This window comes from Scyliorhinus torazame, chromosome 4 (genome assembly GCF_047496885.1).
Source record: "Scyliorhinus torazame isolate Kashiwa2021f chromosome 4, sScyTor2.1, whole genome shotgun sequence".
NCBI classification, from domain to species: domain Eukaryota; kingdom Metazoa; phylum Chordata; class Chondrichthyes; order Carcharhiniformes; family Scyliorhinidae; genus Scyliorhinus; species Scyliorhinus torazame.
Window position 1 is genome coordinate 332,565,627 of NC_092710.1, and position 12,180 is coordinate 332,577,806.

Sequence of the window (12,180 nt, forward strand, 5' to 3'; positions counted from 1 at the left end):
TGACCTGCTCCCCTACCTCTGGGACAGCCAAGCCAGCATAGAAGGAATCTTGAAGCCCCAAAAGAGTTTGGAGCCTTCTTGGGCTACAAAGTCAACCTGAGCAAGAGTGAAATTTTCTGGTGAATCCACGAAGGAGAGGGTCAGAACTGGAGGGAATGCCATTCAAACAAGCCCAAAACAAATTCCGCTACCTGGGGATCCAAATTTCCCACAACTGCAGAGCTTTTTTTAAAAAAATATATTTATTCAAGTTTTTCTACAAATTTTCAACAAACCCCCCCCCAGCAAAAAGAAAGCAACAAGAACACAAGTAGACATTATACATTGGATTTCCCCCATATACTGTAACCCCCCATATAACAGTAAAAAGCACAAATGGGGAAATCCCCCGCCCCTGGGCTGCTGCTGACCACCTCCTAACGCTCCGCGAGATAATCTAGGAACGGTTGCCACCGCCTGAGGAACCCTTGCCCAAGGCAAACTTTATCCTCTCCAGCTTGATGAACCCTGCCATGTCATTGATCCAAGCTTCCACACTAGGGGGCTTTGCATCCTTCCATAGTAGCAAAATCCTCCACCGGGCAACCAGGGACGCAAAGGCCAGAATACCGGCCTCTTTCGCCTCCTGCGCTCCCGGCTCGTCTGATACCCCAAATAATGCTAATCCCCAGCTCGGCTTGACCCGGGCATTCACCACCTTGGACATAGTCCTTGCAAAACTCCTCCAAAACCCATCCAGTGCCGGGCACAACCAGAACATATGGACGTGATTTGCCGGGCTCCCCGAGCACCTGCCACATCTGTCCTCCACTCCAAAGAGCCGACTCAACCTCGCCTCTGTCATATGCGCTCTGTGAGTAACCTTGAACTGTATTAGGCTGAGCCTGGCGCAAGAGGAGGAAGAATTAACCCTACTCAGTGCATCAGCCCACAGACCCTCGTCTATCTCCTCCCCAAGCTCCTCCTCCCACTTGCCCTTTAACTCCTCCACCAAGGCCTCCTCCTCTTCCTGCAGCTCCTGATAAATCGCCGAAACCTTGCCTTCTCCAACCCATACACCCGAAATCACCCTGTCCTGAATCCCATGTGCCGGAAGCAGCGGAAATTCCCTCACCTGCCGCCTCACAAACGCCCTCATTTGCATGTACCTGAACGCGTTTCCCGGGGGTAGCCCAAACTTCTCCTCCAACGCCCCTAGGCTCGCAAACGTCCCATCGATGAACAGGTCCCCCATTCTTCTAATCCCAGCCCGATGCCAGCTCCGAAAACCCCCATCCATCCTTCCCGGGACGAACCGATGGTTCTCCCGAATCGGGGACCAAACCGAGGCCCCACCTTGCCCCTGTGTCGCCTCCACTGCCCCCAGATCTTCAGCGTCGCCACCACCACCGGACTCGTGGTGTACCTTGTCGGCGAGAGCGGCAGCGGTGCCGTCACCAGCGCCCTCAGGCTCGTGCCCACACAGGACGCCATCTCAAACCTCTTCCACGCTGCCCCATCCTCTCCCTCCATTACCCACTTATGGACCATCGCCACATTGGCTGCCCAATGATAGCCACACAGATTCAGCAGCACCAGACCGCCCCCCCTGTCCCTGCTCGCTCCAGAAACAACACCTTCACCCTCGGGGTCTTATTCGCCCACACAAACCCCATGATGCTCCTGCTTACCCGTTTGAAAAAGGCCTTGGGAATCGAAATGGGAAGGCACTGGAACACAAAGAGAAACCTCGGAAGGACCGTCATTTTTACCGACTGCACCCTACCCGCCAGTGAGAGTGGCAGCATATCCCATCTTTTAAAATCCTCCTCCATCTGCTCCACCAACTGCGTCAAATTGAGCTTGTGCAGGGCCCCCCAACTTCTAGCTACTTGGATCCCCAGGTACCGAAAGCTCCTTTCCGCCCTCTTCAGCGGTAACTCGTCTATCCCCCCTTCCCTGGTCCCCTGAATGCACCACAAAGAGCTCACTCTTCCCTACGTTGAGTTTATACCCTGAAAATTCCCCAAACTCCCTTAGGATCCGCATGACCTCCGCCATCCTGCTTGATTAGGGATAGTCAGCACGGATTTGTGAGGGGTAGGTCTTGCCTTACAAATCTTATTGAATTCTTTGAGGAGGTGACCAAGCATGTGGATGAAGGTAAAGCAGTGGATGTAGTGTACATGGATTTTAGTAAGGCATTTGATAAAGTTCCCCATGGTAGGCTTATGCAGAAAGTAAGGAGGCATGGGATAGTGGGAAATTTGGCCAGTTGGATAACGAACTGGCTAACCGATAGGAGTCATAGAGTGGTGGTGGATGGCAAATATTCAGCCTGGATCCCAGTTACCAGTGGCGTGCCGCAGGGATCAGTTCTGGGTCCTCTGCTGTTTGTGATTTTCATTAATGACTTGGATGAGGGAGTTGAAGGGTGGGTCAGTAAATTTGCAGACGATACAAAGATTGGTGGAGTTGTGGATAGTAAGGAGGGCTGTTGTCGGCTGCAAAGAGACATAGATAGGATGCAGAGCTGGGCTGAGAAGTGGCAGATGGAGTTTAACCCTGGAAAGTGTGAGGTTGTCCATTTTGGAAGGACAAATATGAATGCGGAATACAGGGTTAACGGTAGAGTTCTTGGCAATGTGAAGGAGCAGAGAGATCTTGGGGTCTATGTTCATACATCTTTGAAAGTTGCCACTCATGTGGATAGAGCTGTGAAGAAGGCCTATGGTGCGCTCGCGTTCATTAACAGAGGGATTGAATTTAAGAGCCGTGAGGTGATGATGCAGCTGTACAAAACTTTGGTAAGGCCACATTTGGAGTACTGTGTACAGTTCTGGTCGCCTCATTTTAGGAAGGATGTGAAAGCTTTGGAAAAGGTGCAAAGAAGATTTACCAGGATGTTGCCTGGAATGGAGAGTAGGTCTTACGAGGAAAGGTTGAGGGTGCTAGGCCTTTTCTCATTAGAACGGAGAAGGATAAGGGGCGACTTGATAGAGGTTTATAAGATGATCAGGGGAATAGGTAGAGTAGACAGTCAGAGACTTTTTCCCCGGGTGGAACAAACCATTACAAGGGGACATAAATTTAAGGTGAAAGGTGGAAGATATAGGAGGGATATCAGAGGTAGGTTCTTTACCCAGAGAGTAGTGGGGGCATGGAATGCACTGCCTGTGGAAGTAGTTGAGTCGGAAACATTAGGGACCTTCAAGCAGCTATTGGATAGGTACATGGATTACAGTAAAATGATAGTGTAGATTTATTTGTTCTCAAGGGCAGCACGGTAGCATTGTGGATAGCACAATTGCTTCACAGTTCCAGGGTCCCAGGTTCGATTCCGGCTTGGGTCACTGTCTGTGCGGCGTCTGCACGTCCTCCCCGTGTCTGCGTGGGTTTCCTCCGGGTACTCCGGTTTCCTCCCACAGTCCAAAGATGTGCGGGTTAGGTGAATTGGCCAATGATAAATTGCCCTTAATGTCCAAATTGCCCTTGGTGTTGGGTGGACGTGTTGAGTTTGGGTGGGGTGCTCTTTCCAAGAGCCGGTGCAGACTCAGGGGGCCGAATGGCCTCCTTCTGCACTGTAAATTCAATGATAATCTATGATTAATCTAGGACAAAGGTTCGGCACAACATCGTGGGCCGAAGGGCCTGTTCTGTGCTGTATTTTTCTATTTTCTATATCCCCTCCACTGGATCCGCAACATACAACAACAGGTCATCGGCATACAACACGACACCCGGTGTTCCTCTTCTCCCCCCCCCCCCCCGCGAACCAATCCCCTCCATCTCCTGGACCCCCTCAGTGCCATGGCCAGCGGCTCAATTGCCAGTGCAAAAGCAAGGGGGGAAAAGGGCACCCCTGTCTCATCCCCCGGTACAGCGGAAAGTACTCCGACCTCCGCCGGTTCGTAGCTACACTCGCCACCGGGGCTCCATATAGCAGTCTGACCCAACTGATTAACCCCGCCCCGAACCCAAACCTCCGCAACACTTCCCAAAGATACTCCCACTCCACCCGATCAAAGGCCTTCTCCGCGTCCATAGCTGCCATTACCTCCGCTTCCCCCTCCACCGAGGGCATCATAATCACATTGAAGAGCCTCCGCACATTTGTATTTAGCTGCCTACCCTTCACGAATCCTGCCTGGTCCTCGTGAATCACCCCCGGGACACAGTCCTCGATTCTCGTAGCCAGCACCTTCGCCAGCAACTTAGCGTCAACATTGAGGAGCAAGATTGGTCTATACGACCCACATTGCAATGGATCCTTGTCCCACTTCAAGATCAAAGAAATCATCGCCCTGGACATTGTCGGGGGCAAGGTCCCCTCCTCCCTCGCCTTATTGAAAGTCCTCACTAGCAACGGGCCCAGCAGGTCCACGTATTTCCTGTAAAATTCAACCAGGAACCCATCCGGCCTCGGGGCCTGCATATTCCCCAATCCTTTAACCAGCTCCTCCAGCCCAATCGGCGCCCCAAAATCAGCCACCTGCTCCTCCTCCACCCTCGGGAATCTCCGCTGATCTAGGAATTGTCGCAACCCCTCCTCCCCGCTGGGGGCTCAGACCTGTACAGATCCCCATAGAAGTCCCTAAATACCTAGTTTATTCTCACCGCACTCCGCACCATATACCCCCCTCTATCCCAAACTCCACCAATCTCCCTCGCTGCCTCCCTCTTACGAAGCTGATGTGCCAGCATCCGACTCGCCTTCTCCCCATACTCATAAACCGCCCCTTCCGCTTTCCTCCACTGTGCCTCTGCTTTCTCCGTAGTCATCAGGTCGAATTCCATCTGGAGGTTCTGTCGCTCCCTAAGTAGCCCCTCCTCGGGGGGCCTCTGCATAACTCCTGTCCACCCTTAAAATCTCCCCCATCAACCTCTCCCTCCTCTCTCTCTTCTCCCTGTGGGCCCTAATGGAAATTAGCTCTCCCCTGACCACCACCTTCAACGCCTCCCAGACTACCCCCACCTGCACCTCCCCGTTGTCATTGGCCTCCAAGTATCTTTCAATACACCCCCGCACACCCCCTCATCCGCAAACAGTCCCTCATCAAGGCGCCACAGCGGGCGCTGGTCCCTCTCCTCCCCCAACTCCACCTCCACCCAATGCGGGGCGTGGTCCGAGATGGCTATGGCCGAGTATTCCGTTCCCTCCACTTTCGGGATTAGCGCCCTACTCAAAATGAAAAAATCTGTCCAGGAGTAGGCTCTCTGGACGTGGGAAAAGAAGGAAAATTCCCAGGCCTGCGGCCTGGCAAACCTCCATGGATCCACTCCCCCCCCCCCCCCCATCTGATCCATAAACCCCCTGAGCACCTTGGCCGCAGCCGGCCTCTTACCCGTCCTGGACCTAGAACGGTCCAGTGCTGGGTCCAGCACCGCGTTAAAGTTTCCACCCCCGCCCCCCCCATTATCAAGCTTCCTACCTCCAGATCCGGAATCCGACCCAACATGCGTTTCAGAAATCTGGCATCATCCCAATTCGGGGCATATACGTTCACCAGTACCACCTGCAACCTACCCCTTACCATCACATATCGACCTCCATTATCCGCTACAATATTCAGTGCCTCGAACGATACCCGCTTCCCCACCAGTATTGCAACCCCTCTGTTCTTCGCATCCAGCCCTGAATGGAAGACCTGCCCTACCCATTCCTTTCTCAGCCTAACCTGATCTGCCACCTTCAGATGTGTCTCCTGGAGCATGGCCACGTCTGCCTTCAGTCCCTTTAAGTGCGCGAACACCTAAGCCCTCTTGACCGGCCAGTTCAGGCCCCTCACATTCAAAGTTATCAGCCGGATCAGGGGGCTACTCGCCCCCCCCCCCCCCCCCCCCCCCCTCCTGCCGACTAGCCATCTCCTTTTCTATGCCAGCCACGTGCCCGCGCCTCCCACACCCTCCAGTCCCCCAGGCGGCGGACCCCTGACCACCTCCCCTACTCCCAGCTCTCCCCTTTGGCCAATGCAGCAGCCTCCCAGTCCCCCCCCCCCCCCCCCTCCCCGCTAGATCCTCATCTAGCCATTTTACTCCCCCCATGACACTCCCATAAGTAAGCTGACTCCTGCTGACCCCGGCCTCTCCCGCCATTCCATCGACCCCCCCAGTGTGAGAATCTCCCCTCCCCTTGGCAGTCAGTGTTCGCTCCTCTCCAGCACTGCCCTCCCCCCCCCCCCCCCCCCCCCTGGCCCCGCCCCCATCCTCCCCTAGCACGGGAAAAAGCCCGCGCTTACCATCTGAGCCGGCCCCACCCCCTCTGGCGCAGCACCTTTTTGCGGCCTTACCCCAATTCCCCATCCCCCGGCCTCCACCCCCCCTCTTCCTCTGCGGGGCCCTGCCCCTCCAACACCGACACCCACACTCTCCCACAGCCCCCACATCAAATCCATCCACCCGTCCCCACCCAGCACCGAAACAAAAAGAACATTCCCCAAATGCAGTAAACACAATAAACATCCCCCCACAACAAACCTTCAGTTTGAGTCCAACTTTTCAGCCTGGATAAAGTTCCATGCCTCATCAGGCGTTTCAAAATAGTGGTGCCGATCCTGGAACGTGACCCACAATCGCGCTGGCTGCAGCATCCCGAACTTCACCCCCTTCCGATGGAGCACCGCCTTAGCCCGATTAAAACCAGCTCTCCTCTTAGCCACCTCCGCACTCCAGTCCTGGTAAATACACATCTCCGTGTTCTCCCACCTGCTGCTCTGTTCTTTTTTGGCACATCTGAGGACACACTCTCTGTCCATAAAGCGCTGGAACCTCACCACTACAGCCCTTGGTGGCTCGTTGGCTTTGGGTCTCCTTGCCTCGACCCGATGAACCCCATCTAGCTCCAGGGGCCACGGAAAGCTCCCGCGCCCATCAGCGAATTGAGCATCATGCTCGTATATGCCCCGGCATCGGGCCCCTCCACTCCTTCAGGGAGATTCAGAATCCGAAGATTATTCCTCCTCGACCTATTCTCCGGGTCCTCAAATTTTTCCTGCCACCTCTTGTGCTGCGCCTCCACCTTCACCGCCAGGCCCAAGATCTTGTCCTCGTTCTCCGAGGCTTTTTGCCGCACCTGGATCGCCGCCCCTTGGGCCTCCTGGGTCTCCACAAGCTTCTCAATCGCCGCTTTCAGTGGCGCCAGCATTTCTGTCTTCAGCTCCGCAAAGCAGCGTTTAAGGAATTCCTGCTGCTCCTGCGACCACTGCGCCCATGCTGCTTGGTCTCCACCCGCCGCCATCTTGCTTTTCCTCCCTCGCACTTTCCGCTGCCCCAAGATCACTTTTTTAACCGCTCCACTCCTGGTCCAATCCATATAATGTCGGGGGGAACTTGCTGTCACCTTCCCACACTGGGAGCCTTCGAACAATTGCCGTTGGGGCCCCTCTGAAGAGCCCAAAAGTCCGTTCCCGGCGGGAGCTGCCGAACGTGCGACCCACCTAGGCCCACAACTGCAGAGTTGGGACACTACCACTCTCGCTGGCAGGGAGAGTACAGACGATCAAGATTCATTTACTGCCCAGGTTCCTCTTCCTGTTCAGAACCCTACCGATCTACAATCCCAAGGCCTTCTTTAACACAGTAGTCAAACTGATCATGGCATTTGTGTGGAGGTGGCTGGAGGAGAAAGAAAAGAACCCAAGGATCCCAAAAATGGTCTTACAAAGGAAAGGAAGCGTGGGAGGCCTGGGGCTCCAAACCTACAATTCTACCACAGCAGGGAGAGTGAGGGATGGGTGAAGGAGCCAGGAGCAGAGTGGGTAAAGATGGAGTAGAGTTTCTGCACGGGGTCATCCTCCAAGCCCAAGCCTGACAGCACTCTCATCCCCACCAACCCAACGCTCAAAATGCCCAGTGGTAGCCACGCTCCGGACATGGTACCAATTGATGCAAGACTTCGGCCTGACCGAAATGTCCACCATGGCCCCCATCTGCAACAACCACAAGTTCACGCCAGCAACAACGGATGCCACCTTTAAAAGGCGGAGACAGGACGGAAGAATTTGACAGTTAATGACTTGTCACAAATGACGGATTACAGATGCTGGAAGAACTTATGGAGAGGTTTCAACTGTCCAAAGGAAATTAGTTAATACGTAGAAAACTTAAAAATTTCCTCCGTAGGGGAACAACGACATACCCACGGACACAAAGACATTCATTAGTAGAGGAACTGTTCGACCCGGGTGCCTTGGGGAAAGGAATTGCGGGGAACTGAATGATTTATGCTGTCTGCTTTATTTCTTTAGAGCTTTTCGAATAAGAGGTTTTGTTTTTTTTTGCTCTTCCGTTAGGTTTAATGTATATGCTATTGAAGCACTTGGTGGATCGCTACAACCTGTACTACGCCTATCTGCCTGCCAAACTTGATAAGAAGATCCACTCGGGAGCGGTGAATCAGGTGGTGGCAGCTCCTATTCTATGCCTGTTGTGTCTGCTTTTCTTCTCTACTGTAAGAACTGGTAAGATGTGACAATTTTGTTTTCCTCTTTATTTTCTTGTTCCTTCGGCTATTCCTTCCACATATTTCTCTCACTCAAGCACAAAGTTTAGGTGAGTTGAGTGCTGCATTGTCAGAGGTGCCATCTTTCAGACAAAACATTAAGCCAAGGCCCTTTAAAAGAACCCAGAGTACTAGTTCAAAGAAAGCCATCCAACCAACATCTATGACATGCAGATATTCAAAAGCAAAAAACTGCAAATATTGGAAATCTAAAAATTATAAACAAAACTATACTGGGAATATTTTGGTCTAGCAGCATTAGTGGAGAGGGATAGAGTTAACATTTCAGGTTAGGGGCAGCATGGTGGTGCAGTGGTTGGCACTGCAGCCTCACAGCGCCGAGGTCCCAGGTTCGATCCTGGCTCTGGGTCACTGTCTGTGTGGAGTTTGCACATTCTCCCCGTGTTTCCGTGGATTTCGCCCCCACAACCCAAAGATGTGCAAGGTAGGTGGATTGAACACGCTAAATTCTCCTTAATTGGAAAAAAAAATGAATTGGGTGCAGTAAATTTATAAAGAAAATAAACATTTCAGGTTAGTGACCTTTCATCAGAATTCTGTCATTTTCTTTTTCCCTGCACCCCTATTTCCTTTCTCCATTCTTTTTAGACCTGAATTATATTTAAATTATTGGATTGCAACATAATTTAGTGGTTATGTGGCGAGGAGGGGGTAAATTTAAGCAGCCCTGATTTCTCCTCTCACCACTCTTTTGTAAATAGAAGGCTGTTTTGGCTTATTTTCCCTTGATTAACAATGATGTATTTCCCAACTCCTCCGTTTTGGTGTGATCTAGTTTCTATTAAGAACCCCAGAGCAAACTTGTGTTAGGGCGAACTCAAAGGGTTAGCTTATTTGCACTCACAAAATGTGTGGTTGGGGGGAGGGGGTCACCATGTATCCACTGTCCACTCGTGTAGTAAAAGAGACCGAGAAAATAAAGATTTACAGGGCAACGACCACAGAAAAGATTTATCATTTCATATGTATCCAGAATCAAAGCCTAATGGGGTATTGCTTTATGGTGGCAGCAGGTTGAAAACTGATGCTGGATAATTCATGTTTCCAGTGAAGTGACTTCACATGAGGTGATGGGCACACAAATGAATCAGTCTTGTAGGCATTGGTTTCAGTAGAAACAGTGTAGATGGTGCCAAGTATTCAATCTGGACAGAGCCACTTTTATGTTCTGCTTGTCGATAGTAAGATAGCAGAGTTTTCAGTACAACAATGCAGTATAACAAACCAATCAGTGAGAGATTCATGCCACCTGAATATCACCCCTCCACTCTGGCTTTGACAAAGGGTATATAATCCCTTTGTCTAAGTCCCAGAAATAGTTCAACGTTCCAACCGTATAGACTTGAAAGGCAGGTTGTGAGTTCTTTTTGTCTTAGACGAATAAACGCCAGTTGGCCACGCCTGGCTGATGAAATGCAGATGATGTTTTTATAGTTCACTTTGAATTTGGTCTCTGCAGTCTATGGGGGTTAGTGTCTCTTCAGAGATAATGAGGTGGAGATTTCTGCCATGACAGCTCCTTTTATTCATGGTCACAGGTAGGCATAGCTTGCGCCATTTTAAAAGGGGTCTCTCCAGTTTAAAAAAAAAAAATAAAAAAAATTTTAATAGCCATGAGGAAATCTATATATATTTTATAAAAGTATATCTTGTGAGATGCTAGTCTCCTGGCACTAGAATTTGGAGGACTGGACTAATAATCCAGAGAACATGTGTTCAAATCCGGCAGTGTCATGTTGAGAATTTTAATTGTTTTTAATCTGGAAAAGGTATCAGTAAAAATGACCATGAAGTTACTTAAAATCCCAACTGGCCCATTACAGTCCTTTTAGGGAATGAAACACATCCGCCTTGTGCAGCCTATATGTGAGCACTTTGAGCAACACATAGCTCAAACCAGCAGAAGTCATGTCCCTGACCGCATCTGATGTTGTGATTCCCCTCTAGCTGCATCTCACTGCTCATCTCTTACACAGTACTGCACTTATACTGTGACTAAAACTTGCAATGATTCTGCACTTATTTCCTACCACTGCGTTTGGTGTAAAGGTTGTGTACAGTTCGCACACTTCAAAAAGAATAATAATCTTTATTATTGTCACAAGTGGGCTTACATTAACACTGCAATGAAGTTACTGTGAAAATACTGATCAGTGAAAGCTGAACACAGCCATTCACCATAAATACGGTGTAATTCTATCTAACAAAAGACTCCTCACCCTCAAATCGTTCACTATAGTGAGACTACAGCATAGTCATATCCTTGAAGTCTTCTGCCTGTATCCTAAATCGCATAGTCAGTCAGTCCTCACCAATAACCCCTGTGCATGCTCCCAGTCCAGCAGGAACTGAATTTTAAAATTATCATTCTTCTGTTCAAACCTCTCCATGGCCTGCTCCTCCCTGCCTTGCAACCTCCCACAACCCTTTGAGATCTGTACATTCGTCGAGTTCTGGGTCTCTAGGCCATCACAGATTTCCATCACTTTGCCATTGGCAGGTGTGCCTTGAGAAAAATAGGCCCTGAACTCTGGAATTCCCTCTGACTCCTCCTGAAAAGCTGACCAAGCTTTTGACCTGACCATCTGTCCTAATATCTGTTTATGTAGCTTGGTGACAATTCTTGTCTAAGACAATCCTGTGAAGTATCTTGGAATGGTTTACCATTTACAATTACAAATGTTGTTGAAGTTGGAGATTCTTTAGAGATAACCTTCAAAATAAATATCTTTTGCATACAGGATTCTTAGCTGCTACGTCCATGTTTACATTTATTGTGTTGGTGGTCACTATCGTTATCTGCCTGTCTCATGTCTGTTTTGGCCACTTCAAATACCTCAGTGCTCATAACTATAAGGTAAGTTGTTTTTCGTTATCTAGATACTCTGGTATTCTTTTGGGTAACCTTGTGACAGGTGCATGGTCATGATGTTCAGCTGTTGACCTGGACTGTCACTTTAAGGTCATTGCATAAAAGCTCATCATTTGTAAATGGACTAATTACGATGGTTCGAATAACTGATGCTATTAATGAACACTTGGGTCAGACACTTGTAATTGTTCAAAACATTCTTGCACCTCATAAGTTTGGATGCAAGTGTGTGTATTTACTTCCACATATCCATCGCAAACAGTCCCAAATTAAGCTCAGGATTTACATTTGTTCAACTTTGTGTCCTTAAAGCCATCTTAGTAACAGAATGACGCATGTTGCATTACATGGTATAGTCTGCTTGTCATTGTAAAAGAGTATGTTATTTAAGTTATTGAATGATGCCGAGAGAGAAATGATATTTTTTGTTACTTCACCCTATTGTATATCCCTCTGGGCTTGTTGTCTAGTTGAAGGGTTAAGTGTGTAAATAACATCCTTCTAGGTCTCTTGCGACTGCTGTGCTGTAAGATGATTCCATAAGACTTGGGAACGATGGCTCACAGGAAGTTGGATCTCCTGCTAAAAACATTTAAATGTTTACATTTTATTAAAGATATTTTCCAAAAAAATTCCTTATTTTAACCACTGGCTTGTGAAGCAAGGGCAGCAGCACGGGTTCAATTCCTGTACCAGCTGAGGTTGTTCACGAAGGCCCCGCCTGCTCTCCCCCCTCAAAGGGGAAAGCAGCCTATGGAGTTGTATTTTCCCTGGGTTTTTCTTATGAAATCAATTTTTTTTTAATCTC

The 12,180-nt window shown here is 49.7% G+C and overlaps 1 protein-coding gene across 3 annotated transcripts in view; it reads left to right on the top strand.

Moving 5' to 3' along the window:
• Positions 1-12,180, top strand: part of LOC140411143 (CSC1-like protein 2) — a 326,932-nt gene that overhangs the window by 298,312 nt on the left and 16,440 nt on the right. For all 3 annotated transcript variants that reach the window (XM_072500210.1, XM_072500212.1, XM_072500211.1), the window contains 2 exons: positions 8,271-8,438; positions 11,242-11,357. In XM_072500210.1, coding sequence (XP_072356311.1) covers positions 8,271-8,438; positions 11,242-11,357 — 284 coding nt within the window. The remainder of the gene's footprint in view (positions 1-8,270; positions 8,439-11,241; positions 11,358-12,180) is intronic.